This window comes from Scardinius erythrophthalmus, assembly GCF_964197995.2.
Source record: "Scardinius erythrophthalmus genome assembly, chromosome: 14".
In the NCBI taxonomy this organism is placed as follows: Eukaryota; Metazoa; Chordata; class Actinopteri; order Cypriniformes; family Leuciscidae; genus Scardinius; species Scardinius erythrophthalmus.
Window position 1 is genome coordinate 15329348 of NC_138234.1, and position 26403 is coordinate 15355750.

Sequence of the window (26403 nt, forward strand, 5' to 3'; positions counted from 1 at the left end):
CATGTGTATATATGAAGACTTAAGACGTAAAAGAAAAGAATTCTTCTAAAATGAGCATTTTTATCAAACTTGTATTATTTAGGTTCAGTAATTTCACTTTAATGACAATTAATAGGTCCTTTTCATTGCCATTAAAGTGAAATAACTGAACATAAACATACACGCTTGATAAAAATAATCAAACTAAAAGAAAATTCCAGATGGCACTTAGAGGCTTTTACATTAAGTATTCATATATATGTATGTGTGTGTGTGTATAACACACACACACATATAAGAAATGGAGCATATACAGATATAATACATATAAATAATCCAACACCGAAAACAAGTGTCTTGTCGATTCAAATCGTATTCTAAAATAAACTATGAACACGTTTACAGATTGTGAGCCCTACAACGCCAATTCTTCATCTATATTTTAAAGATGGAGCTGACCTCCACCCCTCACGGTAGTCCATCCAGTCACTGATTGCGACCATGGGTGGAAAAAAAAGGCCATCGAGGTGCTGGTGCTCTAGCTACACATCACATATTTGAGCTTAATTTTTTACAAATTATTTACTTTAAATTTAGGTAGGAAAAATTAATGTGGAAATCCAAAAATTGCCCAGGGTGTAAAGTTCTCATCTTGTACACATGCTTTTAAAGAAACAGATTTTAAATTATTTGAAAGTGATGCCCAACAAATGAGATTGTTAGTAAGAAAGTCCCTTTAGATCTTTAGAAACCTGTGAAGGTTAACTTACTGAAGCTGCTGACGTTGATTTTCTTCCCTCAAGATGACACTTTAATAAAAAAAGTTTTAAAACTTTTGCTTTTGGTGGTGCTTTAAGCTATATTATACTACTTTGTGCCAAAGTTTTGTGATTTTGTTTTAAACTTTTGTATTCTGTATCCATTTAAAAGTTAAATAATATACAAAAATAAAGCAAATACATTTTAAAGGTGTCTGGGGTGTGTGGATATTTCTCTTCAGTGTGGCACTATTTTTCAGATATACCTGCAATTTGCTTTTCAAAAAAAAAAAAAAAGAAGAAAAAAACATCTGGAATCTGTCACAAAATAAGTGCACACACAACACCCTTTAAAAATATTAATTACTCCATGCCACATATTAAATACTTTACAACTGACCATCTAACTACCGGTACTGTAAATCCCTGGGAATTAAGTGTTTTGTAATAAAACTTGCTAAAACAGCATTACAAAATGAACTTACTAACAAATAAATGGAAAGAGAGTGTGTAACATTTGTTTTCTTTATTATATTTTTTTTTTAGCAATTTCTAAAAGCTGAAGGAATCTTTCCTCTCTCTCTCGTCGCTCTTTCTTTTCTTTCCTCCCTTTCATTAGCCACTCTATAAAGAACACAGGTGTGGTCATCAGCCCCTGCAAAATCAACACAGAATTTAACATTAGTGATGAACCATGCTCAATCTATATTATTAAATTAATATTAATGTTGGACAAGTTGAGGTACACTTGATTACAGTAGCTTGCTTTGTAGCCAACACATATTACATATCAACACTGGTAAAGAAGAAATAAAACCGTTGTAAAATTAAAAAAGAAAAGTTTTGTAACCCTCTCATTTATCTGAGAAACAACGTCGTTGTTTAAATAAAACAGTGTTAACTGACAGACATTAGCTCGTTCTGTTCGGCAATAATAATAATGATAAAATTGTCATTTTGCAGCCAATTCACAAACTTGTACCCTCAATTTACATTATTTAAACTTTTAACAAGTCAATCGTTTACTTGTATGATGTTAAACGAATACAATTTAACCACAAATAAACAAAAAGTGTGTTGTAAAGTACTTACACTTGAAAACAGCCGCGTCTCCGTTTTCCGCCATTTTCAAATATAACGACGACAACTCCTCTCCCGTGGCATCATGGGATAGTAAAGTGTCCATCGTATGCGCACTTCAGAATCTCGCCGGATGTAGTAGGTCATCCGGGTACTTCTCGCCTACTGTTTTTCGAATTCTATGATTTCGGACATACTGCTCGCGTACTGTTTTTCGCATACTATATAGTAGGGAAGTATTCGATTTCGGACGCAGCCTTGGTAATTTCATGACTTACTGGCAACGGAACTGCAACGTCACGGGCCCGTAATTTCATTACCATCTTATCAGACTGCATTTCTATGAAATATTTTATTTGTTTCAATTGTTTGTTTAGTATTCCGTACTGTACGTTTGAAATACGTTCATTTTATTCAAGTAAGGTTATAATTTTAGATGTTTATGTTTGTAAATGTTGCGTGGCTTTGACTTTTTAATGGGCGTGCGCGTGAACCTTCGAGTCGCCCTCAAACACTGAGGCGGAGATGAGTTGCCATGGAAACGGCGCGTCACCGACCAGCCCAATGACTGCAACTGACAAAGCGGCAGAACTCCGTCTCTCGCTATTGTTTTCACTGCTTTCAGGTGAGTTTAGTCTCTAAAAATCACACAAATAATACACACAACTGTTCTTGACACTTCTCGTACTTGTAATTGATACGCTTCTGTTGAATATTTGCTTTATAGAAATGGTTTAGTGTCTTAGGAAAAAGTCCGTTAGCATCTCAACCGTTTTCAGAAGAGATAACGTTATGCTAACTTCATAGCTTGAGCTTTTGATATGAAAGTTTAGGATTTTAATCGCATTTTATGGGTAGATGAGAGGTTTTGATAGTTTTGTAAAAAATAAGTTAGTTTGGAAGTGAGCTAATTTATTTAACATAAACGTATTTAACATAAACGTACTCGATGACGTCACTTAACGTTACATGGAGTGTGAAAATAGGCTGAAACTAGCTCAGTGGTAAACACAAATTGATAAAACTAGTTCTGTGATTTCAGCATCAACAAAATAATCCTTCTACAACAGAGGGAAGCTCCACGACTTCAATATTTCTGAAGAAAGCTGCTGCCAGAGAAGTTGGAAACAGGTGAAGTGAGGAAGCTCATTAAATAACTTCATATCCATTTTCTCACAATATTTTGTCACCTACTGTACATCACCATGCATCTGTTATTTTAAATTCTCATATTTACATTTACATTTATTTGTTTAATTTATTTTAAGAAAGTTTTGACATCCAAACTTAAGTGAAACTGTATGAGCAATATGAATAAGTGAATAAGTAAAACTAAAAACATAGATGAAACATTTAAGATTATTATCAGTGTTGAAAACAGCAGTGCTGCTTCATATTTTTGTGTTTTTCAGGGTTATTTGATGAATGAAAGAAAAAAAAAGCATCATTTATTTGAAACAAAAATATTTACTCTCTCTTCTGGTCAATTTAATGCATCCTTGCTGAATAAAATATGATTTTTATTTTTATTTTTACTCTATTGAACCCAAACTTTTGAACAGTAGTGTATATGTTGGGTCTATTTAACAATGAATTCTGGAGAGAGAAAAAAGAAAATTGTTTAAACTTTTACATTGGTTTACACAAAAAGATTAATCAGCACAACTGTTTTCAACATTAATAATACTCAGAAATGTTTAGGACGTTTGCATTGTAAGAATGTATAGTATTCAAATATTAAAATGCTGACTCGTGAGGCCATGTTTTCTTTTTAAAATCAGATGATTTCCTATTATTTCAATAGAATGTAAGGGAATAACTCTAGAATAACCTTTCTGATAATATTTGGGGCCCAGAAACACTATCCTAATTTAAATCTAGATTAAAGACACATCTCTTTAGCCAAGCATTCAATTAACACATCTCATAATCTTGCACTATATGTGATGAAATAGTAAAAAGTGCACATGTAAATAATATGAACAGCAGCAATGCTAATCTTTCTCCTGTTGTCTCCCTGTTTCTATCTCAGGATGCTCAGCATATTTTACTAGAGATTACAGCAGCTCCAGTTCGGATCCAGGCTCCAGCCTCACTTGGGAAGACTTCTAATGACATCAACACTCTTGAAGACAATGTGTTTAAACAATTTTCAGATGTTAAATGATATTTTAAAGTGTTTAAACTAATTTAAGTTATGTCAGGTGGTACAGCAAAAATATTATGTATTGTAGTTGTACCACCTGACATGGAAAGTGTACCACCAACCTACCCATACTTGAAATTAGCAGTTTTTATCAGTATTTGAAAGAGCTCTACAAACTTTTTCACTATGCAAAAGAGATCAGTTAGGCTCCTCTGGATGATGCATTATCATGTTTACTGTTATTACCTTGTAAATTCATAATAACATTTGAGAATATACAAATGGCGGACAAAAGTTTTCTACTGATATTTATAAAAAACAATTAAATGAAAGGCTTCAAACCTAAAATGATGGAATAGTTTTTATTTTGTTATTATTAAGACACCATTTTAAATTGTTTTCTTAATCTGTTTATTTGTTCGGACAGTTGCACCACCACCTGACATTTTAGGAGTTTAATGCTGCCTTCAGGAATAATCATAAATAGGCCTAGTTTCCTAGTTAAAAAAAAAAGGACATTGTAATTATGACTTCAGAAGAAGAAAAGCAAAATATGTATTATTAAATGTACAAAAAAAATAATTTCAAACTAAGGTTTTATAGAATATAGTGATACATGTCATTAAGTTATCAAATTATTTTAAAAGGAAATAATGCACTTGCCACAACATAACTTTGTGACAATGTTTAGAAAAATATACAAGCGATTTTTAAACAAAACTGTCTTATATAGATTCTATCTTTCAGTGCTAATTGCTTTGTGTATTTAAATGTTAAATGGGAAAACACTCAACTGTTCCTTTTTCTTGCATTTTTCTTTTCTTATTCTTGCTTTGTTATTAGGGCCACCAAAATGAAGACGTGTAGGAGTAGTTTGATGTTCAAGCTTTTGAGGAAAATCTTGTTCATTTAAATGTATAACCTGTTTGCAAACTGTTTTTGCTGTTTGTGCTTTGTTCTATAGTAAATGAACTGAATTAACCAAATTTTGAGTCTGTATATCGTTCATATGTCGTTGAAAAAGTCTCTAAAATAGTTTTGGGCCAATGAGGACAAGTTAAATTAGACCACTGCATGTCCGCCCATATTATTAAAAACTAAAATGACCAACTGGTTACCAACACACGACTGTCGATCCACAACGTTGCCACGACGTCGCCGTTACCTGCTGACAACGTTACAAAGTTACGTTGTAGCAACGTATCTGGGAATTTCACTTTTCCGGTTGCCACGACGTAACTAATTACGTCGCCACGACGAAAGTTTGGTCACCAGATTACGTTGCAGTTACGTAACAGTCACGTATTTGTGTTAGCTGGGGTGTGACCGCTTTAAGAGAGTGCGCTCTGTGGACGTTACCGGGGAGACCGTGTTTGTGTGTAGCAGTGAGCACGTGGGAGTGGGCACATTTTCTACACGTATAACACCATCGGTGTTATAGGAAACTGATAGAGCGAGAAGCTTTGATGGCTCATAAGTTTAGACGCTCATAAATACTCAAGCACCATCCTGCGAGATACGGGTTCGCTTTCTGTATGTGAGAAAGCTGGCCGCGAGCTCGGAGAAGCCAGCAGAAAAAATATTTATCTGCCGCCAGAGCAGGATTCAAACACGGGTCTCCCGTGTGGAAGTCCAATGCTCTGCCACTGAGCCACAGGAGCACACATAAACATTTAGTTAGTGCGAGGATATGACCGAGCGATGTTTCGTTTCGGCGTTTGTTTGCAGACGCGCGCGTGTAATAAAACAGGCTCGTTACTGCAGTATAGTATTTCCAGCCGCCTGAACTTGGAGGGGACTGAGAATATACGAGGACGAAAACACTCTCTCTTCCTCTTTTCGCCGGTGCTCGTGACGTCCGCTCTGATGTCCCTTGAGAACAGCGCAGTTGCGCGGCTCGAACAAGGGAGAGAGAGCGGGAAGATGTCATCATGTGCTATGACATCGTATGTTTGCAGGCGTGCGTGTATTGAAACAGGCTCGTTTACTGCAATATTGATATTTCTAGTCGCCTGAGCTTAGGAGGGGACTGAGAAATGTGTGAGAAACGGAGGTGGCCGGAGAGTGACGCGCGCGACCGAGACGCGGGGTAGCTTTCTTATAACGTAAAGGAAGCCAGCCCGTGACCGTCTACTCCTGACATCCCTTGTGAGCGGCGCGTTTGCGCGGCTCGAACAGAGGGGGAGAGCGCAGGGAGGGGCGTGCGTCGTCCGGGGGGTAGCTTTCTTGTAACGTAAAGGAAGCTATAGCCCGAGACCGTCCGTTTCTGACATCCCTTGTGAGCGGCGCCGTTTGCGCGGCTTGACAGAGGGGAGAAAGCAGCTGTCTAAGAAAACAGCGCTGTCTGCCTCAACCCCTGAGGCGACGGCAGTGCGGGCGAAGCCGGCCGCTGCGCGTCGGAAGGTGGGGGGGAGAAGGAAATAGCTGTCATAGAAGCCCAGGCAGAGAGCGCAGATACATGGCGGTCTCTGTCGCTGAGCGTGGCTCACACGAGCCACAGGATGAGCGAGGCATTTGCAACAACGCCTCGCGCTCTTTTAGATGCAAGTGTGTCGCGGGGCGAACACACAGAACACACAACACAGAGCAAGTAAAGGATATGTATGCCGGATGGCGTAGCAGGCAGGGAAGGCTGAAGGCGGCGAAGCGGCCGGCGTCCTCAGGCTGAAATCCTCGGCGTGCTGGTCGCTTGATTCGACGGCGGCTTCCTCAGAGATGCGATGCGAAGAGCTTCGCTGAAGAGACAGAAATCAGCGAAGCAGCCTCTGTACCTTGCTTATATACGCTAAGCCACACCCCTAATGACGGGCTGTGACGCATTAAGCGCGCCAAGCGCGCTCATTGGACGTGACGTCACGCGCAAGGCTCAGCCATAGGCTGCTGCAGTTGCCGCAGAGCAGCCAATGGGCACGCGATTCGCCTGCCCTAGGTCTGCAGGCTGCCGCACTGCGTTGACAAGATTAAAAAAATTAAGGATAATTTTTGGCTTCAGTATCTCGAGAAAGGAGACTTTCCCGCAGCGTAAGCTAGCTTACGCAATACGAGAGAACCTCTCGTAAGAGAACTCAATTCTCCAGCAGCAGTCGTCTTTGTTGTAAACTAATTCAAATCAAGCGCTCTTTGGTGACGTGGATGATTGCTCATCTGTCCATCATCGTATAAAGCCCGCCCTGACAATTTGATTGGTCCGAACAATTTTTGTTCGGGCATAATAGCTCCTCAACGGAGCGAGTCCAGACCGAACTTCCCGACCAAAAAATGTTGTGGGCGGGGTTCGGGCTGGCACCCAGGCTACTCTGTTGCTGCCCCGGAAAAACAAACTGCATCCACTGTTCCTGTAACGCCGGGTTCTTTGGAAAGCTGAACACGGTAAGCTTTCCCTCACATCCAAAAACCCACTTTTTTGGAGACATTCTTGAACAAATCCTATGCAGCGCTGGCTGCCGATGATTTCCTGTTGAAGCGCGTTGATGTGCACGGTCTCGCTCTCCTCTGGTCGACGTGTGCGCGGGCGAGCTTTTCCGAGAGAAATGCTCATATAAGGAGTTCCACTCTCATCTACGTCATTAGATCCACGATCGAAAAAAACCAGCCGAAACTTGTACCAACCCGAAAGTAAGATTTTCGGCACAGAAATTCTCCATTAGCCTATTCGTCCAAAATATATATATTTTTAACTTTGCCCATGTTTAGCATGAGAATCCATCTCTTTAACTCTGTAAACAACTCTGAATACATGAAACACCATTGTACCCCCCCTTTAATTCTTGGTAATCAGAGGGGAAAATTGGATTTAACTCTTTACTCGTTTGAAAAGACTGTCTGACAAAACACTGCTATTTACAGTTAAGTAATAGTTGTTTAAAAAAAAAAAATAGTAGTACTGGTAAATAATAATAAAAATAAGTACAATTGTACATTGCAGATAAAAGTAAATAGCCTAAATATAATTTATGCAATGAGTCTTTCACAAAATGCATGTAATGCCATTTTAACATTTTGTGTAAAACGGTTAATGGAAACGCAGTCAGGAAACAATAAGATTTAATGACTTCTCAATTTATTTGCTTTCTGGGCTCTCTTTTCCCCAATTAGGTAAAGATCCTATGCTACTTATAGAAAAAAAAAAACTATAATTTAAACAGAACATAAATGATTTCAAACAGGGAAGGAGACCAAAGACTTGAAAATAAAAGCACAAACCTGAACAAAAATCACAAAAATCAATCCAAAAGATCCCCAAAACCATCACAGCACCTCAACACGCCGATAAAAGTCTGTCTCTTAATGTGTTCTATAGAAAGTCACTAACCTCAACTGAATCGGTTAATGACAGTGATAGATAAATTAAAACTTTATATTCTAAAATGTATATTTATAACAGTTTATTGTTTAATACTTTTTAATAAACAATGAACAGCTCTCGTATTTACCGTCAATTCAATTTATTCTCAAATATTATCCATCTCATCTGAAACAATAGCTTTCATAATATCTTTGTTTCAAAAAAAAAAAAGGAAGGTGGAACCTGCTGCTGTTTGAACGGTGTAGCATTAAAAATGCAATAAATCCCATTTCAATACATTTTTGAAAGCCACTTGGCTTCAGAAATTTTAATTTTGTTATTGCTATCATTTAGTATAACAAGCAACTTTACATTTAAAACTGAGAGACTTACAGTGGTAACTTCAGTCTTGAAGACTATTGAGCTCAGTTTGACCACCAACTGTCCTGAGGAGAAACATCTGAGGCGGAATATTTGCCTCATAACCTTCATAAACGTATGTTTAATGAAAATTGAGAGATTATAATTCAGCACAATGAACAGTTATAACTTACCTCAGGATTTTCACCTTAACTACTTAATTATAACTTATTATAACTACTTACTATTAACTTAACTTACAACTAAGAACAATCAAGGAGGATTGCAGAATAAATGAACATGTAAACTGGAGGGAGTTTGTCAGCTGAACAATCTAAAGGATTTATGAGATAGTGGATAACTGAGTCTGACTGCATTATCAACACAAGGAGGACACATGTGCAATAAAAGGAATTTTATTAAGATAAAGATAGACAACAGTAACTAACAGAACTAATAAAAAAACATGAGTGGATAAAGAAATAAAGTTATCTGATGAAAAAACTGGTGGAGAGGAAGAACCTTATTCTGCTTTAAACAAATAAACAAGATTATTTGTCATTAACTGAATCAGCTAAACAACATCTAAATGTAAGTTTGTAAAAATAATCACATACTAATAATATACACTAATGCCAATGTCTCTGGTTAAAGTACAGCATTTTTTATAGATTTACTTGGATTTTAATCTAAACAATCGTGATGTTTTAATCAGGATAATAAGGTATACTGAAGAAGTTTTGTATATGCTTCTCAGAGTTTTCTGTACAGGTTATTTTCATTAAAAGCTGCATGTAACTGGCAAAGTTCATTTATTTCAGCTCAGTGGATGATTGACAGGCAAGTAGGCAGAACTTCAGTCTTTAATTTTATAGTTTTTATATTTTGTTTACTTGTAAGGCTTTGTTTTTAAAATATGGAAATTAGTTTGGCTGTAATGGTCACTTGGAAAATAGTTAAATCAACATGAAAAGGAATTGTGATGAATCGTGAATTAACTTTTAATTGCTTCAATATGGATGAGTTTAATTCCAATATCATCATGATTGTAGGCCTTATACTAAAGACTTCTGTATTCTTGCTTCATCTCAGCTCTGACCAAGATCTTCTCAATCCATTTCACCTGTAAATAAAATAAAACAGAGTACCAGACTATCAGAGTACTAAACCAACAATAAGCATTCAATATCACTTATGTGTACATGTATATTTCTAATAATGCTGTTTACATTACTAGTCATTTAAAATAGTAATACATAAGAGCTAGTATGATAAACTTTACATTTGTTAAAGCAGTGTGGTTTGAAGCAGTTTCAATTTTCTATTACATGCATTTCTGTATAATCACTTTGAATTCATTAGATGTAGGTTTTAAATAGTCTCACCAAATCTCACCAAAATCCCTGTTCATTTTAAAGATATAAAACTGATATTGTCAGTTGATAACAGAGTTTATATTTGAATATAGAATGTACATTTTACATTAAGTTGTACAGACATCAGACCCTCACACATTTCTTAGAGTTTATAAAGTAAAGAAAGCCTAAAGCAATGTGACGTGGTGCTTGTGAAAGTAGAAACACACACAAAACAGAGACATTGATCATGTGAGGCTGGACGGCTGTGAGCTGAAGCTGGAATCTGCACTGATTTTACCTGCGTTTTACAATCTGTGTACAACTATCAGTCTAATTTTGTTCTATCAGATTCTATTGATTTTCTACTGATGAGCTATATACTATATATTATATATATTATAACATAAAGCTATTGTTCAATAAAGTTGTTTGTTCTTTAGTTTTTTCTCCAGAAACCATTAAAGTCCAAACCCCGCCCCCCGGCTGATACTAGAGATTTCATTGGTCATGTCAAGCCCAGTCACCTTTATTTATATAACGCCTTTTACAATACAGATTTTTACAAAGCAGCTTTACAGTGATAATAGGAAATGAAAGCAACATTTTTTTATTTTATTTTTTTGCTGTACAGCAACTCTAGAAGAAAGTCATTGTGTCTAGTTTAAAGTCTGCGTGAACCGGAAGTTGCAAACAACTTTTCTCCAGTGTTGTGACGTATTTCCCAGTGAAAAGGAATATTGAACAGAGGGCAGGGTTTTACTCTAGCGCTCCTCCTCTCCATCTCTCGCTCATTACAGACTAACGATTTGAGGGGAGTGGTTAAGCGTTTCCCAAACCAAGCAGTCAAACCTACGTCATCAGAGAAGGAATGCCATTCCAGACTGGAAGTAACTTTTCAGACTTTGATTAAAGATTACGACGGCAAACAATTTTTTTCTGTGTATTAACTTGCACGGATTAATTGTTCACCACAAGACTAGTAATATGCGCTAACAAAGTAAATGGGGTCAATTTTGATTTCAGTTGGACTTTAAGTAAGTTCAGGGTTGATTCATTTCCATTGTAAAAATAATTTATAAGGCCATTTACACGACAGTTTTCAACAGAAAACGTTGAATGCATTCTGGTCGTTCATTTACATGACACAGCATTTTGGTGGCATGACAACGCAAACTTTGAAACAGGTTTCAATAAAACTTAATTATATTTTCCTTTCACAAATATTGAAAGACTGTCAGAGATAAATGAAAGTATCTTTAACATCACAGTGATGTTTACTCACCTCAGTGTACAGTTTGAGTCTCGTATCACATCTCTGAGCTGCTTTAAGTCTCTGATCATATTGTCCCTCAGATCAATCTCTTTTAAAAACTGCAGTGCATTTGAGTTTGTCAAAGACTGAGTTAAAGCAGAAACATCTGTAATGCCACAGTCATTTAGGCTAGAGAGAGAGAGAAACAGACAGAGATCATCTTACTTTCACCAGATCACAAAACACATGACTAGGTGAAATATGTTTCACAAATACACTGTAAACTGTCTTTTCAGGAGAGACTTTTCAAAGTGTCTTGGTTTAAACTGTTGAAGTGTTTGTTAAAGAGATCCTCCACACAAGGTTACAGTTGGTTTATAGATATGATGGTTTATTGTTTGAAAAGTTTAAAATACTATTTCTCTCACAAACACCTATCGTTTATTTCTTTTTATCAACTGGGGTCGTATGGATAACTGTTGTGTGTGCTTTGTGTGGTTTATGAAGTGTCATCTTTGGAGGTCCAGTACATATAATATAATATAATATAATATAATATAATATAATATAATATAATATAATATAATATAATATAATATAATATAATAGAGACAGATTATTTATCTAAAAATCTTGTTCATCTGAATAAACTCATACATCTGAGATGGCATTAAGGAATGTAAATGATGAAACTTTCAGTTTTGGGTTGAGTATCTCTTTATCGCTACACTACACTACACTTGTCTAGTGGTGAAAAATAAAAATAACTCGGAGTTACTTTTCTCTGTATAAGTGTGTATGATGCAAGTAATTTCCCATGAAATCCATACAAACAGCTCTAAAAATACAGTTCAATATTACAGGTTCATCAAAGTGTATTTGAGTACAGCCACGGTTTGGAAGATTGATCTGTTTTATCTAAACTCTCAGATTAATAACGCGTGTGTGTGTGTGTGTGTGTGTGTGTTATTAGATTCCACAGATCTTGCAAAAGGAAAGAGTCAAAGAACTGATGTGGATCTCATAAGCACATGATTCTGAACTACAGGGATAGTAATATTGTTGTATGTGAATGTTACTGACCTCAATCTCTCCAGTTTACAGTGTGAATCCTTCAGTACGTCACACAAGTGATTCACTCCTGTGTTTTCTAGTTTATTCTTACTGAGCTCCAGATCTCTCAGGTGAGATGGGTTTGATTTCAGAGCTGAAGTCAGGATGAGACACTGTTTCTCTGTAATACTGCATCTCCACAGCCTGAAGACAGAAAGAGAAAAGACAATGACTCAGATCAATGTGAACCACCTAACTGAACTTCTACATCCGACACTCAGTTTAATTCCCATACTCTGTTTTCAACTGTCACAATAGTTCTGTGTCCTGGAAGATGTTGTTTATTATCTTTCGTTTTTCTTTTATGTCTCTTTTCTGTACTATTTATCGTAGCAGTAGATTTCTTTTCCACCTTTACACAATCATTACATTCTTCAAATTTAACACAATAGACCATCGTCAGGTTAGATGAAATATTTAATTTTATGTGGATGAAAATTAGGCTTTTAGAAAAATGTTTAATATATAGCAGTGTACTAAGATTTATTACTATTACTAAGACATTTAAAATAAAGTGTAACAGAAGGTGCAGAGCTATAAACACTATTACTTGAGTCCTGTTGTCTTAAAGGTCCCATATTGTCAGAGCTGAAATTTCCTGGCTTTTTTCATGATAACAGAAGTCTAGGGTCTATGAAACTACCATATAAGTTTCAAAAAAGTTGATCCACAGACAAATGCTCACAGCCTGCATAAAGTAGCTGTGCCTTTTCACGAGCTCTTGTGACTTCCGTATAAATATTATGTCAGAACTACCCCCACCAGTCACCACCCCCACCAATGGTGGGTCACTCAGAAAACAACAGGCCAATCAGAAGATAGGGCTCATGAATATTAAGTAGATAGGCCAAAATTGACCTGTTCTTGGCAGAGCTCCTGAGAAAGGAGCTGTAAAATTTATATTGTGATGTCTTTTGGTACTTATGTAGCAAATATATAATCTTAAGGACAACAAAATCTACAATAAAACTTCAGAAAGATGTACAATTTGGGATCTTTAAAATAAACTGTAATCTCACAATAACTGTTGTACAGGATAATATTACTAACTGTAGTTTTTCCAGCTTGAATTGTGGGTTCATCAGTAGATCACTGAGGTTTTTCACTCCAGAGTCTCCTAGTTTATTCCCGCTCAGGTCCAGCTTTCTCAGGTGTGATGGGTTTGATTTCAGAGCTGAAGTCACAGCAGAACAACCTTCATCTGTCAATTTACAGCAGCTTAATCTACATTTGGAGAAATGAGAAAAAGAAAATCTTCATTCTGCAAAGTTATAGAATCTTCAAAACAAATAAAGGACAAATTTCAAACTGATTTTTTGCGCCCTTCAATGGCAGAGGAGACACGATCTGTAGGGACGCTCAAAACGAAAGTGAACAACTAAATCCCTTCCTGAAGGGCATTTCCACAAGTCTGTTAACAAAGGGTACATGCATCGTGGTCACTTTTTAATTTTACATTACACTTTTATAATTTATGGTCATGTGACCCAGGGTGACAAATCCTTGTGATTCATTTAAAAGACAGATGACGGAAGAGTTTGAGTAAACACATGATCAAAATTTGTGACACACACATAGTAATAGTAATATTAGTTACAGTAATAGTTACAATATTAGTAATAGTAATATGGTTACTAATTTATCTTTACCTTTGTTAGATCACATTTAAGAATTGCAACCTCGTGTGGAAATGGCAGGAGTAGAAACACAAAACTCACTCTTGCACTCTTTCACACTTACACACAATCTCTCTCTCACACGCACGCACGCACACACACACTCATGCACACACATACACACACCCACAACACACACACACACACACACACACACACACTAAAAGCTTCATTATAAAATGTATATTTATTTGCAACAATCATATATTACTGTAAGCTAATGGGCTTCTGGACGCCATACTGCATTGTCATGGTAACATTCCCAGTGAAGATAATGAGGAAATTACATTGTCTTTTTCTTCACCAAGTGCGTTCCAAACCGCTTCATTGTGACACACAAAAACACTGACGCCCGTAAAGTTCCATTTCAAGGACTATCAGAGTAAGAAGGGCATAAGGATGCTCAATTGGATTTATGACTGATGTATGTGAATGTTACTGACCTCAGTCTCTCCAGTTTACAGTGTGAATCCTTCAGTACGTCACATAAGTGATTCACTCCTGTGTTTCTTATTTCATTCACACTCAGGTCCAGCTCTCTCAGGTGAGATGGGTTTGATTTCAGAGCTGAAATCAGGATGAGACACTGTTCCTCTGTAATTCTGCAACTCCACAGACTGAAGACAGAAAGAGAAAAGACAAACTGAAGAGCTACATCAGTCACTAGTTTAATTTCTGATACTGTTTTTAAGGATGTCACACTAGTTCTGTATGCTGGAAGATGTCGATTCAGTTTTCTTTACTCTTTATTGTAGCAGCAGATTTCTGCAGAACGACATTTACACAATCAGTACATTGTATCAAATTCTTCAACTTTAACACAATAGACCTTAGTCAGGTTAGACTCCATATTGAATTTTATGTGTATAAAAATGAGGTTGTGAGAAAAATTTAAATATATACTGGTACACTAAGATTTATTACTTAGTTAAAAACATTTAAAATAAAGTGTAACAGAAGGTGCAGAGTTAAAAACACTATTACTTGAGTCCTGTTGTCTTAAAATAAACAGTGAACTGTTATCTCACAGTAACTGCTGTACAGTATAATGATACTAACACTAGTTTCTCCAGCTTGCATTCTGGGTTCATCAGTAGATCACTGAGGTTTTTCACTCCAGAGTCTCCTAGTTTATTCCCACTCAGGTCCAGTTCTTTCAGGTGTGATGGGTTTGATTTCAGAGCTGAAGTCAGAGCAGAACAACCTTCATCTGTAATATCACAATATCTGAAACTACATTTGGAGAAATGAGAAAAAGAAAATATTAATTCTGCAAAGTTATAGCATCTTCATAACGAATAAAGGACAAATTTCAAACTGCTTTTTTTGCGCCCTTCAATGGCAGAGGAGACACCATTTGTAGGAACGTTCAAAACGAAAGTGAACAACTGAATCAAATCATAAAGGGCCAAGTGGTCAGATCACTGTTCTTTCCACACTGCACGACTATCTGGGGTAACTTTCAGTTGCTGCTGTGTTCACTGCACGATGGATCGGTTTGGTTACACATTGAATGACTTTACAATAGGAAGAATCACTGACAACACTATCTGGTCCGCAAACTACATTTCACAACATGAGGAAAGGACAAGAGTGAAAATTTCGCTCTAATAAAATGTATGCTCTAATATTTTTACATTTTTATTTTTTTTGTCAACATGTTGCGATATTGTTTCATTTAAGTTCATATTTATTCTATAAATCTTATTTAGTTTAACAGCAGCACGAAATACCCAGCTTCGTTTGAGATAAAAAAATAAAATAAAATAAAATAAAAACACTTCCCCCTTCTGCTTTATTCACAAATCGCACCCTGGTTGTAAGGATCCAAAGATCCCTGTGGAATTGAATATTGAGTTTAACATTTAGTTCATGACAACAAATGAACATGAGTTTGAAGTTTGTATTTCGTTTTGCTTGGAAAAAGCTGGCCTAAACCAAAGTAGCATTTTAATTCTTCATCATTGAAATACTTAAATATATAGTTAATAAACTTTTATGACAACAAAACCTAAATTATTTATTACCTTCATTATTAACACTTTAATAATGCTAATGTCTACAATATTTAAGTGTGAATTTGCGACTTCTCTTTGTTTTAAGTCAGTCTCAGATGCTCCTCTCTTTTTAGCCTGTGGGGGGTTTGCAGGGACAGTTCTGTGGCTTTATCGTGGGGGTGCAGGACAAGGTGATAAACACTCCTCTTTCATATGGAGAGGGTCGGATAGCCAGCCTGATGATCGGATTTTATCTTAAAGAGTATGGGGTGAGATTTCGGTCACAATTCTGCGCGCGCAAGATCACATTTTGAGCGTGCAAAAGGGCATTTCGCACGCGCGTGAACTGAGTTTTGCGGAGAAATGTTCGTCTCGCAGATAAGAAAATATTGTGAGCGAACGAAAATCAATTTTGCATTTAAAATAAATATTTGGATGTGTGCGGACGTTCTCTTTCGCGTGTGCAAAGTTTCACTTTCTTGCTCCTTTCATACCAGCCGTGAGCGCTCTCTAAATCTTTTTAAATTATTAAAAAATGCTATTATTTTATATGAAAAAGTTAATAATTGTATTTTATTGAGAAAATATTTTAGTTTATTAGTTTATTTAAAGCGCTCATTGATAAGCCTAGGCTTATTTTCTCAACAGCGATCAGACATCAGGCTAAAAGTGCTTCAAATACTTCTGGATTCTCTTCTTGGTGAGCAAGATTGTCGCATATGCAAGTAAGTTTAACTTTAATTACAGTTATTTTGGGATTTTATTTTGTGTAAGAGTGATGCAAATTCGAATTTACGGTCGGCTTGTAGATTTGTTGTAGAAGATGATGCAGCATGACGCGAACAAGGACACACGTTAAACGAGGGGCTTATGTCAATGATATTGGAGGACCAATTTCAGTCTGCTGCTAGATTGCACTTTAAGCGTTTTCCTCCCATAGAAAACAAAGCAAACGCCCAATGACGTGTAGCTCGTTGCAATTCTAGGCATATCTGTATCGCTAAAGTTTTTACAACAAACACATCGGACTAACATATAGTTCAAAACAATAATTAATCATTTCTGAACATTGGCTCTCAGTCTTTATTCACCTTTTCTCATGGTTTCTCAATAGAATTCATAGAATAGCCTAATAGGGGCACATTTGTAATGCAGTGTTTCAATGAGCCCCATCTGCGGGAATTAAACCCTGCTAGTGTCTTCTGGTTAGATCAGGTTAAATCTGCCTCAACTGTTATATCTGTTATTTAACAGTTGAGGCAGATTTAACCTGATCTAACCAGAAGACACTAGCAGGGTTAATTCCCGCAGATGGGGCTCATTGAAACACTGCATTACAAATGTGCCCCTATTAGGCTATTCTATACTTTTATGAATTCTATTGAGAAACCATGAGAAAAGGTGAATAAAGACTGAGTCAATGTTCAGAAATTATTAATTATTGTTTTGAACTGTTTGTTGTAAAAATCTGTTCATTTTTAATTATAAAAAAATGCTATTATTTTATATGAAAAAGTTAATAATTGTATTTTATTGAGAAAATATTTTAGTTTGTCTTGTATATTTTTTTATTAGATCATATAATTTTTTTTGTCAAAGTGTTACAGGACACAAGCATCAAAAATCATCAAAAATAAGATGGTTGTCGCTTCTCATTTGCATGAAGTTGAGTATTTTTGATGCTTGTGTCTTGTGTTTTTTTAATTTGGCACATTTTTTTCTCTATGTAGTGTTAATATGGCAAATAGCAGGCTAAATACACTAAGTTTCGTCATGCTGGCATGTGTGGAAAGTTTTAAACCACGTGTGTTACAACTATCCCCGTGCCCCGCTCACCCCTACTCCTGTAATAGAGATTCCGCCACAATGACCTAAAAGTCATTGCATGGGAATGTAATACTTTTTCAGCTGTTTACATCATCTGAAGGGAATACATTAATGACTGCCAAAATTTCTTATGCTCTGACTAACACCCATAATGATATTTTCCGGTATTTGTGGAGGCGGTTCTGGAAGAATTTAATGCCATAGGCGTAGCTTGACATTTGGGAGAGACCAGAGGATCTCAAACTCTGAATGCAAAGCCGCAGTCTTGAGTTGTTGTTGCATGTGCGTCATTTAGTGTGTGTAGGCTACTGAGATCAATTAGCTACTGTGGGCTTCCATGAATTTGATCTTCCACTATCAGCCCACATTTATCCACGTTACACGCTTTTCATGTTAAGCCTTAAAGGCCCATGCATGTGTTTAAGCTGTTTTGTGATAATGAATTTGAAATTATTTCTGTACCCTACAGTATGAAAGTTCCTACAAGCATGAATACGAGACCGCTTTGCTCTTTGTTCCCTGTTAACTCTTTACCGCGTTGTTATATTAGTGTTGTGTTCGCTGCCTGTGTAAAGGTGCATCATGTAACATATAACAATGTCGTATGTAGATATTGTTCCAAATAGCCGTGACTTCAAGGCAATCTAAGGTTTGCGAAGAAAAGAAGAAAACAAAGCAGGGTGCGAAGCTCGGAGTTCAGGAGGGGTTTAGAGTAGAGCCTTTGCTCCTCTGCATCAAAAATAGGCCTACAACACATAAAGCTAATAAACTGTGAGTGATACAAATTCATTATTTAGTGTAATCTGTGCGTTAGTGTGCGTTTAACATGCATTTTTACACTATAGGCCTAAATGCTGAAATTGCATTATAATATTGTATACAAACAAGTTTCAGTGCTAAAGGAATTCTTATGATTTACTTTTATCACAATGTACAATAATTTTTTTTTTTTTACATATATAGATAGATAGATAGATAGATAGATACTTGGAAGATGCTGCTTTGTAAGAATAGGCTATACGAGTAAAGGGTTGGATTCTTAACAATGTTAGACATTCCCAAGAATTACTAATTAAGGATGTAGTAATGTAGGGATTGTGTAATCAAAACTATTACACAAAAACTTAAACCACAGAGTTGAGAAAACACACGGATAGCTAGTTCATGGAGCGAATTTGGTTAATTTGGTAATTATAACTAAACTGATAAATACAAAAACAGAATCCACTCACAACCGAGGAAAAAGAGAAATATTAAAATAAGGTTATTGATGTTGCTACTGTGTTATAGGCTGATATAGAGATACAGTTTTTTAAACGCTCCATTGTGTCTCTTAAGCATTATTTTATTCCAGTGGTTGTCGCTTTTCGCATTAAGTTGAGTATATCTTATTTTTAATGCTTGTGTCTTGTGTCATATGGCACAATTCATGTACACTTGCAGTCTTGTGGACTTACAATGTCATAGCATGTTTTATTCAAATTAGAAGTTAGAAGGCTTGTTCTTATTCCAGAGTTATTGAACAGACAAAGCAGCTGCAAAAAATTAAAACTTTTAAAAACATATATGTTTTTGAAGGATTTCCCCATTGCCCCTCTTTTTTTTAGGCTGTGATTATGCTGAATAGAAAGTATTTTTAATTTTACCTTACGTCTTTTTTTCTTGAACAACTACCATGTTATTGATCTTAGTAACATATTGTAATTTCCAGGGCATACCGAGTGGCTGATTTTTGTCACAAATCAATGCTTTGCTGTTTGCACTGGCAGCTTTACAGTAATGTCAGAGGAGCGAGGAAAGGATTCTCTCTCTGAAGTGAATCTCCTAGAGAAACAGAGGTAAGGCAGTTTTCAATTAAGCATTTTGAACACTTTTTAACTTTAAACACGTTTTAATCAACAAAACCTTTTTAACAAGGAGTGTTTTATACTTGCTGTGTTTTTTGTATTTTTGGATACAAATTTAGAACTGCCTAAATGTTTTTTATACACATGGGTTAAAAAGTATTGAACCAAACATGCATGTAGTGTTAATTGTTCAGGGTGAGGAATCAGTGCTTTTCTTGGCTGTTATTTTAGCCATGATTCCATTGTAGTAGATCTGGTCAGATATTAGTTTCAGACAGGACAGGGTTTGTTAAACTGCGGAAACCATGTGCAGTGCTAAATGTCTTCGTATTAAGACTCTTGTTTTCTTTCTCTCTCTCTCTCTCTCTCTCTCTCTCTCTGCGCATGCGTGAGCGTTTGTTGAGCAAGTGTGAGGTGCGTGAGGTGCGTGTGGTGAGTGCGAATGGTTTATGCCCGCTGTGGCGGAAAATTCCTTTCTCTTTTCAATTCTTTTCTATTCTTTTCGGTTTTGATATCTGCGGTGTATTGGGTGGTGAAGTAAGGCTCCCTTTGGTGTAGGGGTTCGGCCGTTTGCAACCAGTGTATCACTGGGAAGCATGGCAGCCCAAAACACAAACACCTGTTTAGATTCTCTCACGCGGCGCCACGGAGTGAAAGTGGTGTCCGCTGTGAAGGTGGAGGAGTGCATTTTGGCCGTTGGCAATGTTGTTGGTCATGAGTGTATTTTAGCGGCATCTAGGATGAATAATGCAATGGTTTTGTTTTTAAATTCTGTTGAGAAAGCAAATGAAGTAGTGGAAAGAGGTGTAGTTATTAGTGGTTTGTTCACCCCAGTGCTTCCCCTTTCTACCCCCGCTAGGAAAGTCACTTTGTCTAACGTTCCGCCGTTCATAAAAGACGAAATGCTGACAAAAGAACTGTCACGGTTTGGAAAGATAGTCAGCCCCGTGAAAAAGATCGTTCTTGGTAGCAAATCAGACTTGATCAAACACGTGGTATCTTTTCGGAGATTTACTTACATGATCTTGAAAGAAAATCGGACTGAACTCAACCTGAATTTGAAACTCAGAGTTGATGACTTTGATTATACTGTCTTTGTAAGTACTGATGTGATGAAGTGTTTTGGCTGTGGGAAAGTTGGGCATTTAGTACGCGCTTGTCCAGATAATAATGGTTTAAATACACAAGATGTCTCAGGTGAAACTGGTGGGCAAGTCAGAAATGCAGCCACTGATAATGTTCCTGCTCCAACTCAAACTGAACCCAGGCCATCCACCAGCGGCCAAACTGAGTCAATTCCTCATTTACAGACTGAGGTGAATCAGGCCATAACTGAGAATAATGAGGAAAATGATTTAGTTATCCCTGTTGTTGATAAAGGTGAGCCCAAGGCTGATGAGAGCATGGATATTTCACATGTTAATATAGTGTCTGTCTCAAAGTCTACTTCAGAGAGTGTCAATTTGAGTGATGATTTAATGACGGACCTAGATCAGGTAGTTTTCAAAACACCTTTAAAGAGGAAAAAGAATGACAGGGTCTTCGAATCAAAACAAGCTAGAAAAACAGAAAATGAAAAAGAGTCTGATGTTGATGTTGGTAATGAGAGTGATGTCTCTGATTCCGGTGCTTCTAGTTGTTCCCAGACTGAATGGGCATGCCTAGAGTATGATACTGATGAAATCAAGAAGTTTTTAAAATTGTCAAAAAACTTGAGGGGAGTTCAGGTTGCTGACTATTTTCCAGACACAAAACGTTTTGTGGAAAATACGAGGGCTTTCATGGCTGAGGGATGTTTCACTAATAAAGAAGTCTATAGGTTGAAAAAATTTGTGACAAAACTCCAACAACAATTGAATAATTAATGGCGGCAGTAAATCGGCTTAACTTTTTGGTCCTTCTTGGCTGTTTTTTTCTTTATGGCCTAAGTTTATTTTTTTTTCTCATGGGAGACATTCGTGTTGCATCCTTAAATGTGAATGGAGCAAGAGAATGCATAAAACGCACATTAATATACAACACTATGAATCAGAAAAAACTTGATGTTTTACTTTTACAAGAAACGCATAGCGACACAACAAATGTGGATGAATGGGCGAAAGAATTTAAAGGTCTCTCCTTTTTTAGTCACAAATCCTCACTTAGTGGTGGTGTCGCTATTTTATTTGCTAATAGTTTTACTCCCTGTTCTACTGAGATGGAAGAGGTTGTGAACGGTAGATTGCTAAAGATTCGAGCCCAGGTTGAGAACCACACTTTTATTTTTATATGTGCATATGCTCCAACTCTGCCAGCAGAAAGAATGGTGTTTTTACACACTCTTTGTGAAACGTTGGACAAATGTAATGGTGAGGAGCATTTATTTTTAGGTGGAGACTTTAACTGTGTAGAAAGTAATATGGATAGAAATCATGTAGAGCCACATTTGCTTTCTCGTAAGCGACTTATTCAGATGATTAAAACAAATGATTTATGTGACGTATGGAGGAGTTTAAATGGGAATTTAAAGCAGTACACATGGGCACATGCTCGTGATAACAGGTTGTCTTTAGCACGTCTGGATAGATTTTATTGTTATAAACACCATCTTGGTACTTTTAAAAATAGTTTCATAATTCCAGTTGGTTATTCAGATCATAGTCTTGTTATATGTACAGTAACCTTACACTCTGTCAAGCCGAAAAGTGCGTACTGGCACTTTAACACAAATTTATTAAGTGATGCACATTTTAGAGCAACATTCACATTTTTTTGGGAGAATTTTAGGAAGGAAAAAGATCATTTTCAGTCCTTACAAAAGTGGTGGGAGTTTGGTAAAATACAAACCAAACAACTATGTCAACAGTACACTCACAATGTCACAAAAGATATAATCAAATCCATGAAAGTATTAGAAGAGGAAATTCTTAAATTTCAAGAAGCGGCACAGTCAAGTGGAAATCAAACACATATTGAATCCCTTTTTTTAAAGAAATCTGTTTTGTCTGACATACAAAAAGTGAAGGCACAGGGGGCGCTAGTTCGATCACGTTTTAAAGATATAGACCAGATGGATGTACCGTCCAAATTTTTCTTTAGTCTAGAAAAAAAGAACGGTCAGAAACGCTTTATACATTCTTTATTCTCTGAGACCGGTTCTCTTGAATCAGACCCTATTGAAATTCGGAAAAGAGCAAAAGGTTTTTATGAAAAGCTTTATAGTTGTGAGCACAGAGAAGATCGGGTTGTTGAGCAGTGTTTTTATGAAGAGCTACCAAAGGTCTCTGAAGACTCCAATGCAGAACTCAAGAGAGCTATAAGCCTGGGAGAACTGCACAAAGCTCTCCAGAGTATGGAGAATGGCAAGGCTCCTGGGATAGACGGAATCCCAGTTGAGTTCTATAAAGCCTTTTGGCCTGTGATAGGGGAGGACCTGCTGGCAGTTCTCAGTGACAGTCTAGTCGGAGGACTTCTGCCGCTGAGCTGTAGAAGAGCGGTCCTTACTCTTTTGCCAAAAAAAGGTGATGTGAGAGACATAAAAAACTGGCGACCTGTATCTTTATTGTGTTATGACTATAAATTGCTCTCAAAAGTTTTAGCTACTAGACTAGGAAGAGTTTTGGAGGAGGTAATCCATTCTGGTCAGTCTTATTGCGTACCTGGAAGATCAATATTTGATAATATCCATTTTATAAGAGATTTATTTGATGTTTCAAAAATATTGGGAGTCGACATGAGTTTGATTTCCTTAGATCAGGAGAAGGCGTTCGATCGTGTAGAACACGATTATCTGTGGAAAACTTTGCAGGCATTTGGTTTTAATTCTGATTTTATAGGTTATATTAAAATTCTGTACAATGACATTGAGAGTCTACTGAAAGTTAACGGTGGCTTATGTGCTCCTTTTAAAGTGTGTCGTGGGGTAAGACAGGGGTGTTCTCTGTCAGGAATACTTTACACGTTGGCAATAGAACCACTTTTAAATAAATTGAGAAGAGTTTTAGAAGGGGTATCTTTACAAACCTGTAACAGCACTTTATGTTTATCAGCATATGCTGATGATGTTGTCATTATACTTAATAAACAAAATGATGTGGATTTATTATTAGAAACACTGAGGGATTTTGAAACTATATCTTCAGCAAGAATTAATTGGGGTAAAAGCGAAGCAGTGTTAGTAGGAAAATGGGAAAGAGGGGTACCTATACTTCCAAGTGGGTTAAGTTGGAGAAAAGATGGTTTAAGATATTTAGGAGTGTTTTTAGGAGATGAAACGATTGTTCAAAAAAACTGGGAGGGAACAGTTGAAAAAATTAAAGGTCGTCTAATGAAATGGAAATGGATTGTAAAGAGTTTATCATATAGAGGACGTACTCTGATTATTAATAATTTGGTGGCCTCTTCCCTATGGCATCGACTGGCTTGTATTGATCCACCTGCATTGATACTTGCTAAGATTCAGTCCCTTCTAGTAGATTTTTTTTGGGAAAAAATGCATTGGATACCTCATAATGTATTGTATCTTCCAAAAGAGGAAGGAGGGCAAGGACTTGTGCACTTGCAGAGCAGGACTGCAGCTTTTCGGCTACAATTTATACAGCGATTTCTCACTGGTCCAGAGAACTTAAGCTGGAGGCCAGTGGCCAGTGCGATTCTAAAGACTGCTGAAGGACTATGTTTGGACAAGTCGTTGTTCTTGTTAAATCCCAGGAAAATCAACACATCCAGATTGCCAGAGTTTTACAAGAATCTTTTTAAAGTTTGGGACCTCTTTCAAGTTAAAAGAACTGATTCTACGTCATCATTGTTTTGGCTGTTGAAAGAACCTCTGTTTTATGGGTCATGTTTGGACATTTTAGGAGCATGTGGGACATTGTCTGCAGATTTTATTAAATCTAAGATCATAACACTTGGGTGTTTAATTAAAGTGGCTGGCCCGAGTTTTGAAAAAGTTGAAGATGTAGCTGTTTTGTTGGGAGTTAAATCTATTCGAATTGTGGCACAAGTGTTAAAGAAACTGCATTCTGCCTTTACAACAGAAGAGACAAAAATGCTTCAAGAGTATTGTGAAGGGGAAGTTATCCCTAACGAGAGGGATCTGTTTCCAAATCTGTTTCTTTCACCAAATTTAGGTGAATATGCAGGGATTTTTCTAGAATCTGAAAAGTTGACAGATATGGATTTGTACGAAAGTAATGGAAAAATGTTTTATAAAGCTTGTGTAAAGTCTTTTAACAAAAAGGGACTACATGGAAGAGTTGACACGCCATGGCGTACAGTTTTTCAGATGAATGATAATGTCAGACCAGAGTGGAGAGCATTGTACAAGCCACCGTTAGCTAAAAGAGATGGAGATTTACAATGGAGAATTTTACACTGTATTGTTGCTGTTAATGCTTTTATTTCTGTTTTAAATCCAGATGTTGGCAAAGAATGTCCTTTTTGTTTCCAGAGAGAAACTGTTTTTCACACTTTTTTGTATTGTTCAAGACTAAAGCCTTTATTTGATAGTTTGCAGAATCTTTTTAATTGTTTTGATGAGAATTTTTCTGTGCAAACTTTTATTTTAGGTTTTAAATATGTTCAAAGGCGAAAGTATGAGTGTCATTTGTTGAATTTTATTTTGGGTAAAGCCAAAATGGCCATTTATATTAGTAGAAGAGATCAAATTGAGCAAAAAAGTGAATATAATGTCGAGAGGGTGTTTGCAGCTATGATCAAATCAAGGATTGTAATTGATTTTCGTTTTTATAAAGTAATGGACTCTTTAAATGTTTTTGAAGGAATATGGTGTCACAGAAGGGCTTTGTGTTCTGTCATTGATAATGAACTTATATTTGCACTCTTTTTGTAAAAAAAAAAAAAAAAAAAAAAAAATTGTGTAACAAAATATACTTTGTTTTTATGTAAGTAATCTTTTGTTCAATAAAGATGCTTGAAAAAAATCTCTCTCTCTCTCTCTCTCTCTCTCTCTCTCTCTCTCTCTCTCTCTCTCTCTCTCTCTCTCCCTGTTCTTTGTGTCATTAGTGTAAGATCAGGCTCACATGTTTCTGTGTCTGTGAAGAGTGACCATTCAAGAAATGTACCACCAGAATTCAGTGAGAACACACCATCACCTACAAAAAGGTATTTCATGTGTTTTACATCACAGTGTTGTGTTAGCTAATTTATCCACTGTGGTTTATGTAATAGACCTTCACTGAATAATACAATAAACCACAAATCACCTGTGTATATGTTTTTTCTTTCTCTCTTTGTGTCATTACTAGTGAAAGAAAAGGCTCACATGTTTTCAGCTTTGTGTCTGTGAAGAGTGACCAATCGAAAGATGTTGGCAATATACCTGCATTTAGTGAGAAAAAAACATCATCTACCAAAAGGTATTTCATGTGTTTTATATTGTAGATTTGTGTTAACTGTGATAAAACTTCATAAATAAAACAATCACAGAACAAGATAAGCTACTCTTTAAAAGGTCATTCAATGTTAAACTACATTTTCTGAGATTGTTTTGCCCACTATCATAGCCCACAGTATTTCATTAAAATAAACAATCAAGTAAATAATAATTAATTGTTAACATGAATAATGCAAATTGCACACCGAGAACTTCTGGCTTTAAAGTTTACACAAAATGTTATGCAAAGTCCCATTAAACCCTCTTAACATTAAGCACATAATCCGTACATGCATGTTCTTGTTTCAGCCGTGACGTCGCGTCACGTCTGGTTAAAACATGGTGTTAT

At 36.5% G+C, this 26403-nt stretch overlaps 2 protein-coding genes across 2 annotated transcripts in view; one reads left to right on the top strand and one right to left on the bottom strand.

Moving 5' to 3' along the window:
• Positions 1 to 9009: 9009 nt before the first annotated feature.
• On the bottom strand, positions 9010 to 19508 carry LOC308702141 (ribonuclease inhibitor-like; the record flags this gene model as incomplete). Its single annotated transcript, XM_081384808.1, has 7 exons — positions 9010 to 9731; positions 11249 to 11407; positions 12302 to 12475; positions 13382 to 13555; positions 14451 to 14624; positions 15067 to 15240; positions 19483 to 19508. 7 exons carry the CDS (start codon positions 19506 to 19508, stop codon positions 9728 to 9730), a joined length of 885 nt encoding a protein of 294 aa, XP_081240934.1. The 3' UTR covers positions 9010 to 9727.
• A 40-nt stretch (positions 19509 to 19548) lies between these two features.
• LOC308702142 (uncharacterized protein) overlaps positions 19549 to 26403 on the top strand; it is a gene marked incomplete at its 3' end in the record, with an annotated part of 30432 nt that continues 23577 nt past the window's right edge. Inside the window, exons 1-3 of the mRNA XM_081384809.1 lie at positions 19549 to 19669; positions 25685 to 25783; positions 25927 to 26037. Coding sequence (XP_081240935.1) covers positions 19611 to 19669; positions 25685 to 25783; positions 25927 to 26037 — 269 coding nt within the window. The 5' untranslated portion in view covers positions 19549 to 19610. The remainder of the gene's footprint in view (positions 19670 to 25684; positions 25784 to 25926; positions 26038 to 26403) is intronic.